The 22,292-nt window shown below is 39.0% G+C and overlaps 1 protein-coding gene across 3 annotated transcripts in view; it reads right to left on the bottom strand.

The window, feature by feature from the left end:
* COL12A1 (collagen type XII alpha 1 chain) overlaps positions 1-22,292 on the bottom strand; it is a gene marked incomplete at its 5' end in the record, with an annotated part of 110,817 nt that overhangs the window by 83,508 nt on the left and 5,017 nt on the right. For 2 of the 3 annotated variants that reach the window (XM_080934626.1, XM_080934625.1), the window contains 11 exons: positions 4,082-4,354; positions 4,841-5,113; positions 9,228-9,500; positions 10,867-11,469; positions 11,804-12,094; positions 13,761-13,934; positions 14,879-15,043; positions 15,210-15,473; positions 17,101-17,160; positions 17,470-17,613; positions 19,305-19,421. The exons of the other annotated variant lie outside the window; for it this stretch is intronic. In XM_080934626.1, coding sequence (XP_080790752.1) covers positions 4,082-4,354; positions 4,841-5,113; positions 9,228-9,500; positions 10,867-11,469; positions 11,804-12,094; positions 13,761-13,934; positions 14,879-15,043; positions 15,210-15,473; positions 17,101-17,160; positions 17,470-17,613; positions 19,305-19,421 — 2,637 coding nt within the window. The remainder of the gene's footprint in view (positions 1-4,081; positions 4,355-4,840; positions 5,114-9,227; positions 9,501-10,866; positions 11,470-11,803; positions 12,095-13,760; positions 13,935-14,878; positions 15,044-15,209; positions 15,474-17,100; positions 17,161-17,469; positions 17,614-19,304; positions 19,422-22,292) is intronic. 3 annotated transcript variants of the gene reach the window in all.

A 22,292-nucleotide genomic window follows, 5' to 3' on the forward strand; every position in this document is an offset into this window, starting at 1 on the left:
AAAGAGTCGAATTATACAATTTTTTCCGCATGCTATGCCAAAGAACTAATGTCTCATTTAAGTAACTTTCCTATGTTTCCTTAGTGCTTTTCCATTAGCCTTCCAAAAAGGAAATGAGCATCCAATTCAAACATAATTAAAATATAAATTAGCCGATGGTGATAACTGAAGAATGAATCACCCTGTAACAAAGCTGTGTTTCATCTTATAGACTGCTCCAGCCAGCCTTCACTGGACTTCACAGAGCACTTTCAGAAATAGAAGTCCAGTTGAAAATGTAACATAAATGCTCCTCTAAATCAATTTGTCTTTTCCATTAGAGCTCAGCTTAGAAGCCATCCAACTTTCCACAGGAGAATGCAGAAGACCTGCTCCCGGATAACATTCATGTGGAAACAGAAGCAGGGCCGTCACTCCAGAGGACAAAGTTCACTGTCTGCAACTCAACTCAGCTACTTAAAGGAAGAAGCGGTTTGCAAATACCTAACAACTTAAATTGAAGTTCAGCTTCAAAACTGCCTGAGTAGACATCTCTCTTCCTTATTTATTATCTCTCCAAGTCTGACTTAGCTTTATTTCTCCAGCAATTGAGCCACAGAAAAGAACCTCAGTTGGCATTCCAGGATCATGATAAAGTTCCCTGGCAATGTCAGAGCGCTTATACCCCACAAAGTATGACTTTTTAAATTATGAGACAGCAGTAAATCTAAGAAAACAGAGAGCCCTTGTTTAGTCCACCTTGGAGAAGCCCATCTGACGAAGGCAGAATCCCCACACGGTACTGAAAACCTCACTGTTACAAAATGTCAGCTGAGTCAACTTGGTCTGATCTGTAGGAAGCCATTCATAGGGCAGGCGCTAGCAGGTTGCTACAGCAACTGAAACAAAGGAAATCCTGAAAAGGCGTGGTTTCCATAGCCAGAAAATACTCAAAACTCAAAAACAGAACTGTATTATTCCCAAACTGATGTTTTCATTCATTTGTAGGGAGTCTCTGAATCAAGGCTATGCATTATTCATTTAGATTTATCAAAGTAGGTCCCCCTCCCTCTCGAGTCCCAACAGTGACTAGGAAGGTTTCTATCCAGACTTAAAGTACATTGGCATTCACAGCAGCCTTTTTGGTAATTACATTAAGCCTATCTACTCTAATGACAACAACGGGGGGTTGAGGACAATATAAATCAAACTTAATGGCTCCTGCTCAGATTCCTCTGAAGTTTGGATCTGAAATAGTAATAAACTCTGTCTTTGTGACTCTATCACACAACAGTCCTAAGCCAACTGTGAACTTTCCTAGTGCCAGGGCTAATAAATCTCTCTCCCAGAGACAGGAGAGATCATCAGCTGCATTTCGAGAGGAAAAGGCACTAGGAAACAAATTCAGGTGAGAGACGGTTGCAGAACCCTACGAAGGATTCTAAAAAGGCAAAGCCAGAGCGTTCATTCTTTGAATTGAAAGCCACGTGTTCTCAAGGTAATCTGCAAATTTTCAACCTACAGACGCTCTTGCCGGTTGACTCCAGGCCCTGGATAGAAGACGCATTCCTTCGAGGTCTGCATTTACCACCACCTCTCCCAGGAGAAAACCAGATTAGAAAACCAGGAGCCCTCAGAAGCATTTGCCTGGCTCTACTCCGGGCTTTCCACTCCCCACAATCACCACCATATCCTATTCCTGTATATGGCATGTGAATTTGGCTGAGTTTGGTATAATAAAATGAAATGGAATAAGCAGGGGCAAAAAAAAAAAAAAAGAAAGTCTATTATTTTAATTTAGCCACAACTACACTTCTACAGACTAGTCAAGTTTACTCCGCATAATGCAATGGAATAAATGTGTCCATAAACACAGGGGCAGAGCACTTTTGTGGTCCTCTGGACAGGCCGAGAACTCTAATATAAAGAAGCCTTTGATCAACACAACTTAGCTTTAGAATCACCATATTTTTAAGTTATTTCTCAACTATTTTGCTTTCTTCTCAAGAAATAAGAAATTATGCCTTTTTTAAATTTTCTTTTTCTTCCTGTGCATCTTCCTCAGAAACAATTTCTAGTCAAATACATGTAGATGTGTATGTGCTAACACTCATACATGAAGATAATTTGGAAATTGTCCTATGCCACTTGTATAAAGTTATAAATTTATAAACAACTACACTACCCATTTGACCTAAAAAAGAAAATCACAGACCAAAAAGAAGGTGTTTTAAAAGCACATTTTCCTATATGAGATTTTTAGGACATTATTCTTGGTAAAAAATAATTTTTAAAACCAAGAAAGATGGGTGATGAAACACCATCTCCTAGACTGGATTCAACTGTTATAAACATCAACTGGAGTTAACCTACCCTAGTCCCACACAAGACTGGCCCCATCAACATCAATCAAGGAAGCAGGAGAGTCTCTGAACTAATGATAAATGATAGATTCTAGGAAAGGAGGAGCCACTGTCTTCAGCTGTGTAGCCATTACTAATCCACAAAGCCCCAGCAGATAGCTCCAAACCCATAGTCACACAGATGGCTCTGGTGAATCGCAGTAGATCACAAGACAAAACAAAAAGGCTTGAATATGAAAGAGAGTTATGGAGAACAGAACCTGAACAATAAGGAGAAGGAAGAGTCAGTGCATAAGGCAGACATCCATCCGTAAAAGAACTAAAATTAGTGAGGGAAGTTTGGTGGAATATGAACGCACTTCGTAAAGAAGATGCAGATGAGTATCGGAGGTTAAAGGGTCCAACCACAAGGGAAAGTATTGTCTCCAAGAATCTCCCCCATGGAAGAAATTTGACAAGTATAATCTACAACTATTTTGTAAAAATAAAATAAGATTTCAAAGTTTATTCTTTTAAAAGACCACCTAGTCAGTCTAGGCTGGAAACCCCTGCAAACCATGTGATGAAGGGAACATCAAAAGGCTGGAGGAACACACACACTCGTTGGGCACTTTGGATGTTCTTTTAGACGCAAAGACTACAGCATGCTTCCATTGCATGGAGTTTGTGTCCATGATCATTTCCACGTCTACCTCATATCTTCGAGCTTTTTATGCAGCCAATCAGTAGCTTTGAAATACTGATGCTTTACTGTGTAGACATGAGCCCTAAAGTTACTAAGTTATTTTATAGATAGTAGTTCACAGTTCCCTAAGGGTCTCCCTAGCCTTCTCCCATTTGAGCTCCATAGTAGCTGTAAGAGGAAGAAAAGAGGAAGATGATCCCTTGGTACAGAAGCAAACTGAGACTGGGGTGGGGGTCATTTCAAGGTCACAGAGATAAGGGACATAGCCAATGTTCTTCTGGCTACCAGTATTTCATATCCTGGAATTTGATATTTTATTTAAAACCTCTGCTAAGAATGGATTCTGTTGACTATTGAGATTAAACCCTTGATTATTATTACTTCATCTTTTCTTATTTGATTTTAATTCTTAGCCAAATTTTCATTTACAATCCAAACCATCTTTTCACAGACATTGCCACTGATGGTCACTGCACCCACAGTCCTCCTCCAGGCTCCTTGATCCAACCAATGTTGGGTACTTGCCCAGCTCCACTGGGTTTTTATGTTTTGTTTTGTTTAATGTGGGTTTTTTTTTTCTGCACTCATGATATACTTCAGACTAACTTTCTCTCACCATCATTTTACATAAGCAATTTAAAATATGATTATTAAAAATAAAATAAACATAAGGGCCTATGGTATAGTCTGATATTCCTAAATCAATTGCAAATGTTTTATGAAAAAGATGGCTAAAGTCAGAGAGTGGCCCCCATATGGACCTGAAGAATAGAGACATGCATGACTTTGAAACCTCTGAAGGCTCTACAAGCTCTCCCAAGATTCACTGCCTTAAAGGTTCCCACATTATTCATTGCAGCATCCATGGCCTTACACCAGTTGCCTGCACTATATTGCAATATAACAGGCTGCCTTACAGCACTCATTTTTAATACGCATTCCTTTAAAGAAAAAAAAAGGCCACATAGTCCAGATTTTATTCTATAAAATGCACGCAGCTTCTTCATGAAAAGTCACACACAGGCTTACTACTCACTAGAACTTGAGACATTACCTTCAAGTGTTGTTCCTTTTCCAGAAAGGGCCTCGCCAGCCCCAGATGCATACAGTGCTGTCACGGATAAGTCATACTGTGTCCCTTCCTTTAATTTCCTCAGCACCGTGGTAGTTGTGTCACCTCTCAAGGTGACCTCCTGACTTTCACCTCCTGCTGCTGGGGTGTATGTGACAAGATACTGCTTCACTTTTCCTGGTGCCCCACTCCAAGACAACTTCAGTGTTGATGTTGTAGCATCAGAAACTCTTAAGTCTCTTGGATTCCCTCTAACTTTATTTAAAAAAAAAAAAAAAAAAAAGGTTGTGTCAAAGGGTATTATTTAGTGAAATGACTTGAAAATATGCATTTTCACATGCGTGTCCTATCAAATTTACATCCTATGTAATGAATCTACAGCAATATAAACCACTGTCTAGCTAAAAATCTAAGCATTGTTGAATAGGACCCTAAATGATAGTGAACAATGAACAAACATCTAATTACTTTTCTGTGTCTACACAAATTAAAATCTTCCATAGAAGCCAGATACAGTACCACAGTCCTGCAATCCCCACACTGAGACGGGTAAGACAGAAAAACGGTAAGTGTGAGGTTAGCCTGGGATACATATGAGCATTCTGTCTCAAAGGGGGCGAAGGTCTTTTGTGTAAAATCTGGACTCAGAATCTTCCACATAAAATAGTTCCCCTAAAGCTTTCCTACAACTAGAACAAGGTAATGTACTTTGTTCCTGTGCAAGTAGCATATTTTCTCTACCTTCTTCAGTGGCCGCGTTTCCTGTGAGTGGAGAGCCAGGTCCTGAGGAATATTCAGCAATTACAGATATTTCATATTTTGTGTCTGGTGTCAGGTTCTCCAGTGTTTTCCTCCTCTGATTGGCTGGGGTACTAACTTCTTTGCTTTCTCCACCAGAGACTGGTCTGTATATAATTCGATACCTTAAGACTCTCCCTGGAGCTTGGGACCAGGTGATTTTAAAACTGTCCGTAGTTTCATCTGTCACCTTCAGGTTTCGGGGTACTCCTTTTACTGAAATTTAAAGATACATCATTTTTTAAAAGCTATCTGATTTTATGTGAGTATAAAAAGTATTCTTTAAACATTAATTATAAGATTTTTCTAACTGAATTCCAGTTTTGTTCACAAGCATGCTACTTACAACATTCATTTAGCCAGATGTGGGTTGATGTTAAAGTGATACATTATTGGACAGTGGAGAGGTAGGTGGAAAAGGCTAGAAAAATGGAAGAGGCAGCAACTGAGCAGGGGAGATTCCGGGAGGAACAAAGATAGAGGCAGATATGCATGTTTCTCTCAGTGCATCTCTTCATAAATAAGGTTGTAATGAATGTTTATAAGAGATGGAATTGTATAAGATTGTTTGACTTATAAAGGTTAGCAAATTATACCTATTGGATCAGAGTAGTTTGGTGTGTTGTTTGATGTGACTACTTAATTGAGTTCAAAGGGTGTAGTGGTGGAACACATAAAGCCTGTCACATTGTTGGGATGTGTGTGTCTAAGGGTTGGCAACAATACACTAAGGGGAAATGAGTGAAAACAACAACACACTAGGGCAGCTCTGTCCACCCGGTTCAAAAGAAACTTTAGATGTCACAATTCATGAAAAATGGTAGGGTTTTCAGTCAATAGCTTAAAATATGAGAATTTTCTTCCAAATTAATACCATGGTACTTATTAACTTCTACTTTTTCTGGGACCACTGCAAACACATAAAACTAAGATAAATAAATCAAATTTTTAAAAGAAAATTTCAACACACCAGCAGAGCATTCCAAATAGAAAATAAATAAAAATAAAATAAATCCAGCAATAAAGAAATATTTTGGGAGTGATGATCACAGCACTGAGAAGGCAGAGGCAGGTAGATCTCTGCTGGCTAAGGGCCAGCCTGGTTTACATAGCAAGTTCCGGGCCAGTCAGGGCTAACTAGTGAGAGAGCCTGACCCAAGAAAAGAAAGGGTAGAAGGATGGAAGAATGAAAGGAAAGAAGAAAGGAAATAAGGAAGAAAGAAGAAAGTAAAAAGGAAGGAAGGAAGAAAAAAGAAAGAAAGAAGGCAAAAAGAAAGAAGAAAAAGGGAGAAAGGAAGGAAGAAAGGAAGGAAGGAAGGAAGAAAGGAAGGAAGGAAGGAAGAAAGAAAGGAAGGAAGGAAGGAAGGAAAGAAGGAAGGAAGGAAGGAAGGAAGAAAGGAAGGAAGGAAGGAAGGAAGGAAGGAAGGAAGGAAAGAAGGAAGGAAGGAAGGAAGGAAGAAAGGAAGGAAGGAAGGAAGGAAGGAAAGAAGGAAGAAAGGAAGGAAGGAAGGAAGGAAGAAAGGAAGGAAGGAAGGAAGGAAGGAAAGAAGGAAGGAAGGAAGGAAGAAAGGAAGGAAGGAAGAAAGGAAGAAAGGAAGGAAGGAAGGAAAAAAGGAAGGAAAGAAGGAAGTAAGGAAAGAAGGAAGGAAGGAAGGAAGAAAGGAAGGAAGGAAGGAAGAAAGAAAGGAAGGAAGGAAGGAAGGAAGGAAGGAAGGAAGGAAGGAAGAAAGGAAGGAAGGAAGGAAGGAAGGAAGGAAGGAAGAAAGGAAGGAAGGAAGAAAGGAAGAAAGGAAGGAAGGAAGGAAAAAAGGAAGGAAAGAAGGAAGGAAGGAAAGAAGGAAGGAAGGAAGGAAGAAAGGAAGGAAGGAAGGAAGAAAGAAAGGAAGGAAGGAAGGAAGGAAGGAAGGAAATAAGGAAGGAAGGAAGGAAGGAAGGAAGGAAGGAAAGAAGGAAGGAAGGAAGGAAGGAAGAAAGGAAGGAAAGAAGGAAGGAAGGAAGGAAGGAAGAAAGGAAGGAAGGAAGGAAGGAAGGAAGGAAAGAAGGAAGGAAGGAAGGAAGAAAGGAAGGAAAGAAGGAAGGAAGGAAGGAAGGAAGGAAGGAAGGAAGGAAGGAAGGAAGGAAAGAAGGAAGGAAGGAAGAAAGGAAGGAAAGAAGGAAGGAAGGAAGGAAGGAAGAAAGGAAGGAAGGAAGGAAGGAAGGAAGGAAGGAAGGAAAGAAGGAAGGAAGGAAGGAAAGAAGGAAGGAAGGAAGGAAGAAAGTTGTATTTGGCAACCATCACCCATGATTCATTATGTCAAGAATAAAGACCAGGTTAGTCAAAACAAGCAAAGCAGAATGGCTGATGGCTGTGAGTCCTGGCCCTGAAGCCTAGTGGGTGTCTAAATGGAGCCACAGATTGTTCAGCAGTTAAACACGACTACTTATTAGATTATTTAAGCACCCAAATAAGACAATCCATGAGATGCACTTAGTATGGTACATGATACCTAGTAAGAGCTCAAAAAGCACCAGTTAATTAAGATGTTAAAAATTAAAACTTGACTGTTTACAAAAGAAACTTTAGATGCCACAATTTTATGAAAGAGGGTAGGGTTGCCAGTCATTAAGTTGGTCTGTGGTGGCCCAGTGTCTAAACAGTAGAGTATTTATGAACACACTAAACTCAACTCAAAACTCCCTCCTTCCCCTCCCCCTTTTGCTCCTCCTCCTCCTCAGCTGTTGTGATGGTTATAGATGGTGATGGGGGTATGAGAATGTAGTATTTATTTCTATAGTATATTTTTATGAAGAACTGTAATAAAAAGAACTCTGCAAGCAATATTAAAGGGAAAACCAGTTCCCCACAGCCAGAAGCAAACAACGTCAATACATTTGTAAGCAATGTAGATTTTCAGCCAATTAAAATAATGAAAATAAAGCTAAGTACAGAAAATACAACTTTGAGAGTTTGGACCGTCTCAAGGTGAGTGCCCTAAAGTGACTAAGAGTATGGTTGTTTCCTGTACCCTCTTCTTGCTACAGAAAACTTGTTCTCTTCTGTTTCAAGAGAGGGCTGAAATACAGCTGTCCAGCACCCAGCCCCTCAAACCTTAGTGCTCTGGGAAGATTGAAGCAGTCAGTACAAACATTGTGTCTGCCTGTACCAAAGGACATTGGAAGTGAATAGGAGAATGATAGACGTGTTTCTTCTTGTGCTGCAATGGGAATAGCAAGCAATCAACCAAAAAAGGCAAAAGTATCTTAAGTGTGAAGATCTAAGTTATAGAACCATTTCATATAATCCATTTATATGAAAATAAATGGATTAGATACTTTCGCTGGCCTGAAGTCAGAACTGTACTTATATCGTGTACAAGAAGAAAATATCAGTCTTTTAAAAATGTTTTAGAGATGAAGATTCCCCAAGTTTATTAACAAGGTACACAATGTGTTCTGGCTCTGTCTCCAAGTGCTCCTTTATACATCCTAAATTCTCATGATGCCCCTTTGGGCTTTTTCCATTGCACCCAGGCAAAATAAGAAAGAGAATTTACATCTCTTGTAATTTATCACTGCTTCCATGTTAAGAGTACTTGAGTTGTCTTAATTTTTTTCTTAGCCATATTCAGTGCCAAATGAAATTAATTCTGCCCAAAGGTATTCAGCACTAGTCAGTAAAGAGGACACTTGTCAAACGCTAGTGGAATTATTTCACTCATGTCCCAACAGCTTGTTCCCAATGCCTAAAAGTGGGAACAACTCGAGTAGATGAGGAAACAGTGAGGTACTAGTCCTCCTTTGAAAATCGAAATTCTGTCCACGTAGAGTGGCATAAGCCTTCAACTGCATCACTCTGGGGTCAAAGTCAGGCAGATCTCTGAATGTTCAAAACTAGCCTGGTTTACATAGCAAATTAAGGCCAGCAAGAGCTACATAGTGAGATTCTGAGTCAATCAATCAATCAATCAATCAACATGAAACATGGATGATTAAATGAAGTGAGAGAAGTCACACAGAGGAAAAACCTATGATCCCATTGTATACAGACTTAAGATAATCACATTTAAAGAGACAGAAGGTGGGATGGCAGTCCAGGAGCAGGGAGCCTGGGAAATGGAGAACCACTCTGGCCACAGGGTTCTGGTCCTGCACACTCTACACATGGATGGTGGAGACGACAGCTGTCTGAGGTCAACATACTCCATGACTGTGCACCTCAAGATGGCTGGAACAGGCTTTTGGTTTTCGTGTTAATAGCATGTTCTAAACGCAGGTGGCTTATTCATGCTGGAACATTGCTCTCTAATTAAATGCAAAGTTTTGAAACAACGTGGGAGAACCCCTCCTGTACCTTCGGCCGTGGTCTCCTCCCCGGCGACAGGGACACTGAAGCCATCCTCATACTCTGCCGTCACATTCACCAGGTACAGGGTCTCCGGTTTCAGGTTGCTAAGAACAACACTGGTGCTGGAGGCTGGCTCCACCACTGTGACCTCCTCGTCACCAGTAGTGTCTTTGTAGGTGACGTGATAGGAAAAGACATGGTCTCCAGCAGGGGACCATTCAGCTTTGAAACTATTAGCAGTCACCTGGGTAAACCTCAGATCCTTTGGTGGCACGTAAGCTGTTTAAAAGAAAAAGAGAAATAATTTAAAACTTTTAAATCTATGAAGGGCCTATAAAAATAGACCCCTCGACTCTGTGCTTCTGAAATGGTTGATATTCATTCAGGAGCAGAGTCACTGAGACCCACACACATGACCACCGAGAGAGGCCTCCCTCTTAAAATAAAGTCCTGATCATTCTCCTTGACTAACCACAACAGTGATTAAATTGTATGAAGAACATAATAGGTTAAAATGAACTTGAATGCTGGGCTTCTCAAGATGAAGCATTAATAAATATTTCCCCACAAGTGTATATTTAGATAATAGTAGATTTCAAATAATGATTTTCCCATTCTTTCTTGCACTTGAATATTAACTTAGTGGCAAGTAGAAAACCATTTCAGGGTAAAACTCAGGAACTTTCTAGCAAATGAATAATTATGGGAACTGGAAAGTGGCCTCAGTTGGGAAACCATTTGTCATGTCAAGTATGAGGAACTGACTTGACCTCCCCAAAGCCATATAAGCTATGTGCAGTGAGTTCTTCTGTAATCCCGGGGCTTCCACAGCAACAAAGGGGGGCTTTTGGACAAGAGAGCTCAGCCTGGGGGTCACAGGAGATTGCAGTAAAAGGCTGCCTCAGACGAGGTTGAAGTCAAAGACACCAGAGGTCTCTAACACACACACACACACACAAAACATGGTATGTGTGTGCCCATAATGACACACACACATACAAAAGAATGCTTTTTAAATATACTATATATAATATAATGCTATTAAACTAAACCTGCATTGAGAAGAGATGATACTTAGTGCACATTGTCCTGTGAAGATTTATGAATGGGGCAGATATGAAAGTACAAACTTATTAACAAAAAAAAAAAAAGCTAAATGTGTGAAAGAAGACCATATACTAGAAAATTTAAGGAGGATTTATAAAACGGTGATATTTTTAAATAAACACTGGAAAGAACAATTTAGACAAATCAAGAGGAAAGACAGAGAATTCTGGATGTAAGGTGCCCAAAAATTATCAAGGAAAAGAATACACACCAAAAAAAAAATTTCAAAGTTCCAAGACTGTCTTAGTTGCTTTGGGTTCAAAGGGCCCAGATCTCTACTTACACAGAAGAAGCTGAGTAAGTGCTTGTTTAATTGACTATGACAAACAGGTGTGAAGCTGGGTTCTAGACTTCCTTGAGGATCTAAGGGAGGAAATCCCATTTTGGGTAAGCAAGTCTTTTCACAAAAATGGAGTGGTATGCATACTCAGAAAGTTATGTGTGAGACCCAAGTACACTGAGTCCTATGGTTTCCTTGTACCCAGTGAATCAAGGAAGAACCCTACCCACGGTTTTAGAACTCGGAGCCGCTACCAACCTTTCTTCTTTATAGCTGCCAACTCTTGCTCAATTCTGAGACAGATAGACTGAGTGAGTTCAAACGAGATCCTCTGAAAGGCATCGAAATCCTCCACTGTGAACACATGGGTCTCGGCGGGAGGAGAGGCAATGGCTTCCAGCTCCGAGCGCACAGCATCCTTCACACCAACCGCGAAGATCTCCACGTCCGAGTTCCTGAGTTTTATAGCAGGATCCCTGAAAGCGTCTGACGACTTCCCATCTGTGATGAGAATCATCACCTTCGGCACGTTGCTTCTGGACCCTTTGTTAGGCACAAATATTTTCTCTCTGACGTAAGTCATTGCTTTGCCTGTGTTTGTGGATCCTCCCCTATACGGGAAGGTGTTTATTGCTTTGATTATATCTTCAACTCTGTTAAACTCCTTCAATGTGAACTCGGTGTGAGGGTCTCTGCTGTACTGGACAAGGCTTATTTGCACTCTGTTTGGAGAAATCTCGAAACTTTTTGCAAGAACTTCCAAAAAGGCTCTAACTTTAACAAAGTTTGCTATCCCGATGCTATAGGAACCATCAACCAAAAACACGATGTCGGCTTTTATATCCACACCACGGGAACATTCTGTGAAGCGAGAGAAAAAGCCATTGAACATAAATAAAATTAAAATCTAATAAAATTAAGATATGGATATCTCAATTTCCTTGTAAGTCTCTTCTCTTCAAAAACTGCTACAAGGCAGGGGGAGGCAGCTCAGCGCTTCCTGAACAAGTCTGAGAACCTCAGTTTGGATAGTCAGGACCCACATGAGAACCGAGGACATCTGTACTGCTGTAGTGTAAGGCAGCTCCTGGGGGAAAACGGAGGTGAAAACTACTGCAAATGCTGTGTCTAAAATGACGTCTGAGCTAGTAGAACATGGTGTGGTAGGACCATCGCACTAAAATGGCTGCCTTACCCACTTGAACTTTCATTGGCTGCGTCTTCTCCATAACTGAGACTGGCTCACTGGATGTCAACCCCTTCATGGCAAAAACGCTGATCTGATATTCTGTGTCAGCTGAAAGGTCACGGACATTGAGCGTGGTCGTCTGGGGCCCCACACTCAAAGCGTGATGCTTGCTTCCCGCCGCCATCGGTGTGAGCAGGATCTTATAACCGGTCACAGCGCTGGGAGACGGGTCCCATCTCAGCCTAATGTATTTTGATGAGAGTTCGGTGACTACCAGGTTTGATGGAGCCTCAATGACTACAAAGAAGAAGAAAAAGAAGCATGTGGCGGTTAATAATGGGGTACAACTCTATTAGGTTTTACATTCGGACCTTCATTTCTTCTTATTCAAATTGACAGTGTTTGTATCAAAAAGTGTTGGCTGATGCCCTTTCTCCCTGCTTCTATCTGTATGACTCTTACTGCTAGGGTTTTAGTTGGTGTGCTGAAAAGTTTGGTGAGGAGAAGAAAATTTTTGAATAAACGGATGAAAGTGTATTTAATGTTTAATCCTTCTCTGAATCCAAAATTTTCATTTTGAATTTGGCATTTCGCTCCTTGTCTTTATCTTCATGTCCAAGTAGAGATGTTTACTAGCTATTCAGGACACTGATAATTTATTTAATACAGACCCTGGAAAAAGATGGTCACTGCTGTGATGTGGTCAGCGCTACCCATGCGGGAAAGTTCAAACGGGGGCACAACAAAAGCCTTGCCCAAACTTGACACTACTCACCTGTTTAAAGTAAAGAGAGATAATCCAAGAAAAGTGAATGTAGGCATATAGGTTTTATGATAGCACAGACTCAACAGTGAGGAAAAGTCAGGCATTAGACGGAAGAGAAACAGAAAGGATTCAGAGCCCGTGAAGCATTGTGATGTCCTGGGAGAAGTAAAGACGAGGAATCCATGAAAATATGATTGAAGATAAAACCATGTGCAAGTTATACTCAACTATGTGTCAACTCCCAAAGTGGGATGAAGACAATTATGGGACAATGCCAGGGCTCTCGGCGTTCAGGTGGACGCGTGTAAAGTAACTGACGGGCTTGGGAAAGCTCTCCAGGTATGGGAGATCGAACAATCTTTGAAAGATGTGACATTAGGGAGCACATGAGAGTGGAAAGTCCTTGTCTTCGGGTGGCTGATAGAAGCAGGCTGCCCTTCATTCATGTTCTAGAATGCTAAAAATAATTGTCTACCACCTGCCAGTGTTGAAGCCCAAGTATAAAAAAAAATCCACAAACTACGAGAAAAGCCTGATTATGCATAGACAATATACACCAAAAGACTTTTCATAAAAGTCTAATCAGTGGAGAAGGGGACTGTTGTGAGACCTCATCTCTACACAAAGAACTGTAGGCAACTAAGGAAGGCTGAGAGGGAAGAAATGGATTTTCCCATTTCCCAGAGGGGAGCCCCTAATGTTTACCCAATTCCATGTGGATCCTTGAAATCATATATACACAAGTAACACTAAACAGATTCAGCAGGTTATATTTACATTTTTATGCATTTTCACACAGACACACAAAAATATGTAATGATAAAAAACAAAAATAATTTATTAACTTGAAGGGAAGCAAAGAGGCACGTGGAATGACTTGGAGAAGGAAAGAGGGAGACAACTATGTTATACTTTATTTTTTTAATTAAAGTAAAAATATTAAATAAACTATATCTAATCAAAACTTTTCTCTCCCCCCCCCAAAAAAAATGCTCAGAAACTTCACAGAAAAATAAATATTTTGTCAAATCTTCCAGTGGAGGGAGAAAGTAATACCAAGGTATTAACAAGTTGAGTTAGACACTGGTCGATCATTGGAAGAAGTGGTTATTATGCATCTAATCTAGAATACCTACAAAGCAGGAGCCACGGTCAGAAAGAGCTAGCACATTTCCCCCCTTCAAAACAAGCACTCACCTTCTTCTCCACTGACCAGCTCACCAAGTTGCTCATCAACCCCTGAACACACCTGGGAGATTATCTCATTCTGAATATCCACAATTGCATCAAAATTGGCCACATTGAACACATGGTTCAGGGAAGGTGTAGATGCAATTTGTTTGAGTTCTTTTGCATCTGCAGCTTTAATGCCTTAAAAACAAAAGGGTGGAGTTATGATAAAACTGGAAATGAACCAACTGCAAGAATCTTTTTGCAATAGTCCTTAGTCTTGTAAAACTAAAGATATTTAACCACTTTTATTCAAAATCTAGAGTTGCTTTAGCACATGCCTTCAATCCTAGCACTTGGGAGTCAGGGGCTTGAAGATTTCTGTGAGTTCAAGGCCAGCCAGACCTACATATTGAGACCCTGTCTCAAATAAATGATAGATTGATAGATCAATAGGTAGGTAAGTAGATAGATAGATAGATAGATAGATAGATAGATAGATAGATACATAGATAGATACATAGATAGATACATAGATAGATACATAGATAGATACATAGATAGATACATAGATAGATACATAGATAGATACATAGATAGATAGATAGAAATAGAGATGATAGTAGAGGAAAAATAAATGTCCAATGACAAAGGATTTTATAATTTCACAAAAAGTGAACAACCAAAAAGAAAAACAAATGATTAATGGAGAGGAACCCTGATCTAACTATGCTGTCACTTGTCTCTGCCATCTGTAAAAATAATATTTTTTATTACAGAGTGCAGAATGAGCTGGAGACCTGTGAATATTTCAAGTGTTGTGTAATGCAGAAAATGCATCAAATCCACCTAACGATAACACAAGGAGGGTCTTTACTGGAATCGCTGGCAGAGTGTTCTTTGAAAAGGAGAGACCTGGCAATGCATGTGACTCTCAGCTCACTTAACCCATATGCTCAGAGTTTTATGAGGAAATAGATAAGCAGGATTTTTACTCAAAGACAACTTGGCAGAATACTTTCCTATAAAATGCACTAGGCACTTTTGACAGCATTCTTCCCTGAGGAACCAGCCTCTATCTTCTTAAGCATCAGGTGCATTGATGGAGACGTGGAAAGGAGGCCGCCCAGTCAGACTTTACCTACCCAGAGAGAAAACCTCAACTCCAATATTCCGAAGCTCCCGTGCTGGAATTTCTACTTCGTCCTGAGACTTGCCGTCCGTGATAATAATTGCCACTTTAGGAAAGCCAGCTCTCGAGCCAGCAGATTCAGTGAAAGTGTTTTTAACTAAGTAATCAATGGCATCCCCTGAAGGAAAAAAATTTTTTTCATTTACTCTGAGCACTCATTTTGCCAAAGTTAAAGATTAAGAGATTATTTTCAAGGATGCTTACTATATAGCCCACTTCTTACATTTCTTTTCAGAACAGACACTTGGTTTAATTTAAACAATAATTTAAACTCTAGGACACACCTGTCATTGTGTTGCCACCTTTGTATGGTATTTTTTTGATTGCAGCCAGCAGGTCTTCTCTTCGGTAATGCTGATTTAAGTTAAATTCAGTCCTGGTATCTGAGCTGTACTGAACAACTCCAACCCTTGTCTTCTCCTCCCCAATGTCAAAGGCAGACACCAGAGCAGCAATGAAGTCTAAAATGTACTTGAAATTGTTCCTTCCCACACTCCAGGAGCCATCCACGAGAAACACTAGGTCAGTCCAGGCGCTGACAGAGCACTCTGAAATGTATGTGACATTTGAAGTGAGTAAATCAAGTCCACCTTTTAAAAAGACAACCTAACATTGCAAAAAACCTTCATTAGCATGCCTTTGGTCCACTGTTTCCCACCTACACATTTAAAAGAATATACAGTTGTAAAAGCACACGGAAGTAATTTTAGTGCACCTATCAGGATCCATGTAAGGGATTGGATGTCTTTACATTGCCATGTACAATATCCTGTGCAAAGAAATGATCAGACATGTGATATGCTACACAGGGCGCTACCGTCAGAGCACATGCAGTAGCAAATGAAGATTACATAAAGCATCTTGGAGACACACAAAAGAAATGCCAGCAGAGTCTCCTCCTGCCTTGTTATTTATCAACAGATAAATACAGTCTGTGCTCTTCAAGTAGATGCGTCTGAGTTGAAAAAAGCAAGTATTTTAATAGTCTGTCATATCTTCCAACATAAATGTCCAAGTTTATAGTCAGGGTGGTCTATGCATACGGTTGTGCAAAGTAGCCAAAATATCTGTGTCTTTGTTATCTATGTACTCAGATTTGACAACTAAAATCTCCATCACTAAACCATAAGAGGAAATACTGCAAAGACAAAAGCCCAAATGTCCAAATGGCATCCTTAAGGGATTAAAATGCAATAAGCCTTTATGGCCACACATCATCTTTCCTTCCATGGCCAAGGAGGCAAGTTGGTTTTCATGAACATCTGTATTTGCAAGGCAACATTTAGTGGATCTCTGAAGAAGTTTTTGTCCTTGAAGTTAGTTGGTAGATAATAAAAAAGTGTTTGGCAAGGAGGAGCAGGAAAAGGTCCTGGAAAATTGTGCAAGACAATTATATGCTGTTTAATAGGGCAATTTTAATCTATTAAGAACGCATATCTGGCAGAATATTTTGATTTAGAATAAATATTGATAGTTTGGAGAAAATATTAACATAACTGCATAAGAGAAACTTCATTTTAGATTATTGGACATCTGAGGGAATGATAAACAGTGATCTAGAGGGAAAATCTCCAGAGAAAAAGGGCTTTGTGCTTATAATGTTTTTATGGTCAGCCTGAGTCATAAATCCAACTTACAAAGTGGCAAAATCAGAAGTCCAAGAAACTCCTTGGGAGTTCACTCTAGCAAGCCACACAAAGCAGTGCCAGACAAAGGAGGTGAAGAACCTCACAGCCGAAACTAAATTAAAGTGCTTTTCGTCTGGTTATGTGTTCACCAAGTCCTTAGATGCAGAAGCTCTGGGAAGATTGAGAACGCTGACATCATCAGCCAACGTAACAGAAACATCCCAGAGACTGGCTCAATGCAAGTAGACTTGAAGTGTGTTTCATAGCACTTAAGTTGCTTCAAGCACTAAGGCCCCTCAGTCTTCTCCCATAGAGCTGTAAGTACCATCTATTGCTATCAATTTGTAGTAGGAGGAAATACTGGCTGAAGGTTAGAACTCAAGGTTTGTATTTAGTTATACATCTCTCTCTGTTATCTATACTTCTAGAGAAAGTGTATAGCTGTTAATATAGGAAGGGGGATCAAGCTTTGTCTATAATTAGAACATCTACTACAGTGCACATGTAACTTCTACATATCCGAGCAAAAATACAGAAAGAAACTCACTTTGTATCTCTGCTTTCCCAGGTTTCTTCTCCCCTGGCTTTACTGGACCACCTGTTTGAACTGAGTCAAAAGAAGAAATTGTAAGTAAAAGAATATGTGTGTATACACACACACACACACACACACACACACACACACACACACACACACACACCTACATAATCAAAGAAAAACAGGCTATCAATTTGAAAGTGGGGAGGACATGGTAGGAGATGGAGGGAGAGGATTCTGGGGGTGGGAAGGGTGTTGGAGAGATAAAGGGAAGGAAGTAAGATAACTGTATTTTAATTTAAAATATACAAAAAAATTAAATTTAAAAGCAAAAATAACAGGAAAATAATTAAAGTACTTAAAACTGTATATTCTTACTTGTTAGTTGACCTATAACTGGCACACTTTCTTCTACTTCATCATAGGAAGTTATAGTCACCACATACTGTGTTTCAGGAATAAGGTCTGATAATAATGTTTCAGTGGTACTAGCTGCAAGGGTAAATTCTTTAGTAGGCCCATCTGAAAACACAAAAAGAAAAATATGAATACAACATAAGCTCTTCTGAAAATAAGAAAATTATTACAAAGAAGTCTAAATGTACTCCAAAATGAAACTTTCACCATATTCATTTTTTAAGACATCCAAGAGTTGTTTTTAGCAGTCTTTTTTAACAGCTAACCATCAGACTGAACACAGGGATCCCAATGAAGGAGCTAAAGAAAGGACCTAAGGAGGTGAAAGGGTTGCAACTTCCTAGGAAGAACAACATTATCAACCAACCAAACCTTCCAAAACTCCCATGAACTAAAACAGTAACCACTGAGCACACATTGAGAGACCTATGGCTTCAGTTGCATATGTAGCTGAAGATCTCAGTGTCTGGCATCAATGTGAGAAGAGGCCTTTGGTCCAGGGAGGACATGTTTTCCCAATGTAGGGGAATGCCAAGGCAGTGGGGTGGGGGGAGAGTGATTAGGAGCAAGTGCACCTTCATGAAGACAAGTGGAGGAGGAGGGAGGATGGGAGTGAGATTGGGGACAGGGATAACATTTCACATGTAAATACAAAGGGTATCAAATTTTAAAAAGGAAAAAAATTAAAAAGATATGAGTCAGAAAATACTTTAATTTTAAATTATAAATTATAAGAAAAGAGAGAGTTAGAGAAAAATCACACTCAAATGTGGGCCATATGCTAATAAATGCCAATAGTCCTCCGGATTGACTAAATCAGGTATCACATGTTTTAAGATGTCATCTACTAAGTATTTACTTACATAATTACAGCATACTTCCATCTAGATTCTTTTGACTATCAATTCAGTCAGAAAGTGTGAGAGCTCCTAGAGACTGCATTCCTGTTAATACTTCAATTATATTATACCATACTATATAGAATTCTATATCATCATATGTGATATTATATATATATATATATATCAATTATAGGAAATATTTCACAAGGCATAATTAAGAAAGGTGGCATATATAGCAAGACTCTAAGAAATGCCCCTGGTTTCTACGTGAGTCATACAGAATAACTGGATCACTGTGGGACACAAGGATATTGGATCCTTGTGGTGCTCATTTTGAGCACTGAAAGTCAGTATTCCCAGTAGGACCCAGTTTGGGTTGTTTTAGAACATTCTTTAGAATAAATGAAGCCATTAAGCAAATGTACTTAGAGAGAAACAGGAAAGGGTGGCATGTTTGCTCTTTCTCTGGTTCTTTTGGCCATACTGTCTTTAAAAAAAAAAAAAAAAAAAAAAAAAAAAAAAAAAAAAAAAAAAAAACTCTCCCTGATAAGAAAGCATTTTAAACTCATAGGATTCTAAAAGGCCAAGAGATAAGTAAGCTCTAGTGATATTAATTGTCATTATCATTATTAATATTAGCAATATCCACGTTCACTGCCAACCGGTGAATACTTTTTATCACTTAGCCAATGCAGATAGATGGTTACTTCCCCACTTGGTTTTAGACACTGGCTCTCCATACTTGGGAAACATGGTTAATTAACTCTATAGATAATACAGTAGACCATCCAAAACACGTTTTGTTTTGCTTTGCCTTGTTTACTAGAAATACTAGGATTAGGACCTATGGCTCTGAGTCCACCAAATACCTGTCTTGCTCCTTCCTGCCCTCCCTGAAATTAAATGAAAGGTTTGGCAGGCTCGATGATCGTGACGTCTCTGTCCAAAACTCACCTGTTGTAGAGTCCACTGTTATTCTGTAACCCACAATTGGATCGACTGGCCTCTCCCATGACATATGAACAGTATTTTCATCTATAATTTTAAAATTCAAGTCGGAAGGTGGGTCAACTGCAAAAAGAGAGCTGAGATTAGTTGTGTTTTTTCCAACGTCAGAAAAATGGTTAATATGATTAATGAAGAATTGTGTTGAGCAAAGCTTACTAAAGTTGTCTTTGCATAAATTTGTTTCCAACAAATATAAAAGATATCTTGTTGGATCAGGAAAAAATTAAAAGCTGACAAGATATGACGAAACATCAGCAAGTGTACAAATTACAGAAGACAGCACGGAACACTTGATACTTGAGTTGCTAGGCCATTCAAGAATGACCAGCAAAATCAAGCAGAATAGAAACATGTTTGGATACAAGAACAATGAAATCACATATAATAACCACATATGCAAACAATTCACATAACAAGGTAATTCAATACATGCTGAGTGCACTTTGAACAAGCATGCCAAATCACAACCTGCTTACAACCATAGACGTTAATTTAGAACAGTGACACCATACTCCTTTATAATGTAGAAAGAAAATTGCTGATGGTTTGGGTTCAATCTCTGCATTGTTGCTTTGTTATTATTTTTTGATACGTCTCAGTCTGTGGCAGAAGCTCTTAAAATGTATTTGAATGGAAAAGAGAAATCATTTTTCAAAAAAAATCAATATGTCTCACTAGGGAACATACATTTAAATGTATATTGATATTAAAATAAGAACATATTAAGATGACATGTTAATAGTTTATGAGTATATGAACAGTGCTAGAGATGTTTATAAATTTTATATTCTGCCTGTTTACACCAATTTGCTCTGTTCCCAAGGTGTAAACCAACTTGGTCATTGCCTTTATAGTAGGCATAGTCCATACTAGAAGTAGCATTTTTAAGTTAAAATGCCAGTGTGAACCTTTAAAAATACAACAGTTAATTATGAAAAGACAACATCCATGTATAGTTATGGGCAATTATTTACAGAACTTGAAGGGAAATGGGAAAGAAGGACCAGCAATGAAAGACATGACTTGCATAAAGTCTTGAAGAACTCGATGACAGAGGTAACTGTGGGGTACAGAGAGGAACAGTTTACATACAAAACTGTACAGCATCATGCATGTGCCAATGAAATGTTGACTCGATTTTAGTTTCCCACAATGAACAAAAGCATCCGTGTACAGTAGTCGTTACACAAAGACATTCCTGAAATATTTTATAATGATATTCTCTGCACAATGCTTATGCCCCCTCATGCAGCGTTTTATTGACTCACTGTCAGTGCATGGTCGATGATTTGAAAACCATTACACTTGAAGCAAGTTTAATACAGTGGATGATTTTCAGCCATTTGCTTCTTTAGATGTCTTAGCCTTCATCTGCAGATGTTACTCATTGTGAGTGAGACGGATTACCTGTTTTAAGAGGTTACCATCTCCTCTCCGAATTTTGTGGAAGTCAATTGAAGTGTGGTAACAGCTCTGAGACACAAGTCACAGTTTAATGGGGATTAGAGCCATCTTTAAGATCCTTAGCACATTTTTAAAGGAAACGAGACTCGTCAGGCAAGCATCTGCTTTAATTAATTGCCACTTCCAACCGTAGGAGATGGCTTTATTTTTCTTGGATACACTAGAAGAATGAATGTTACTTTCTTACTATCCATACACAGGCAGTGAGATTAGAACTATTAATCTACATGCAGAGTTTAATCATTCAGCATTCTTCTGTCTGGAACCACATTGCAGTGTTTAGCTGAAGTCATCGCTTAGTATATATAATGAGCATGCAACAGATGTTATAGGACAATGGGTATTAAGAATATCATTATAAAATATTGTTCTGACAGCAATGGCTCAGGACAAATTTAATGCAAAGGCAGACACAACTGGCCTGAGCAGCTTTTTAAAAAAAAAAAAATCAGTACATGGAAAAATAGTACCACCAACCTTGGAAATTGACCTGAAGGAGCGGACATTAGGTTAAAACTGCTGAAGGTCAGCAGCGGCCCACCTTGTTGATATCCAAGTGACCAGGATTCCAGATAGACTGAAAAATTGACTGTGGGGGGAAAGTCTTGAACATTTTAGAGGATTGCCAGGTGCTCGTAGAAACTTGGATGTGGTGCATGGGATTGAAAAGTAGGAAAAGTGGCCTAGAAATGTGTGAAAAGCAGAACCCAGTCCATTGCTTGCATTCTGGTTAATTTTACCAAATATACAACGTTTTACAACTGTCATTTATTTACATATTTTGTGATTTTTATGAAAAAAAATAATGATGTAGGTGTGAGGGTATGGCCTACATCTGCTTAAATCAATACAAATATGTGTTCTTATTGATTTGGGACATTCTTCACATTAAAATAATTCACTACCATTTACATTAAAATAATTACATTGTTACAGAATCTAGGTATTCCCTAAAATAATGCTGATGTTGACATAGGACAGACACTAACTAGCTACATACAGTTTGTGAGCACAAACCACCATAGCCAAGCCAAAAGGAACATAATTAAAGTCATGTATAACAATCTGACTCATAGAACCTGGGTTCTTATCATGAAATGAAACCTTGAGTATTTATAACTAGTAATTTAATTTCATACTTAAACATAATGTTTTTAGTATCAAAATACTGTGACGAGAAACAAGGAACATGGATGAGGTTTCTGTTACACAAGCTATAGGGTTTAGGCCATGGTAGGAATGATCACACAACGTAAAATGTATTCAGTGTCTTCTTATAATGTGCAGACATTAAGACATTGTACTTGTTAACGGTCTTGTCTTTATAATAACCTAACTGTAGGCCCTGCAGTCGCTGTGTTACAAGTGAGATTCAGATGAAGTCACTACAGCTCATACATATCAATTATTTTATTTTGCAGTCTGTATAGTTTTCTGCCACATTATGGTAAATATAAACAGAAGAGATGT

This window comes from Micromys minutus (genome assembly GCF_963924665.1).
Source record: "Micromys minutus genome assembly, chromosome: 21".
Classification (NCBI taxonomy): Eukaryota; Metazoa; Chordata; class Mammalia; order Rodentia; family Muridae; genus Micromys; species Micromys minutus.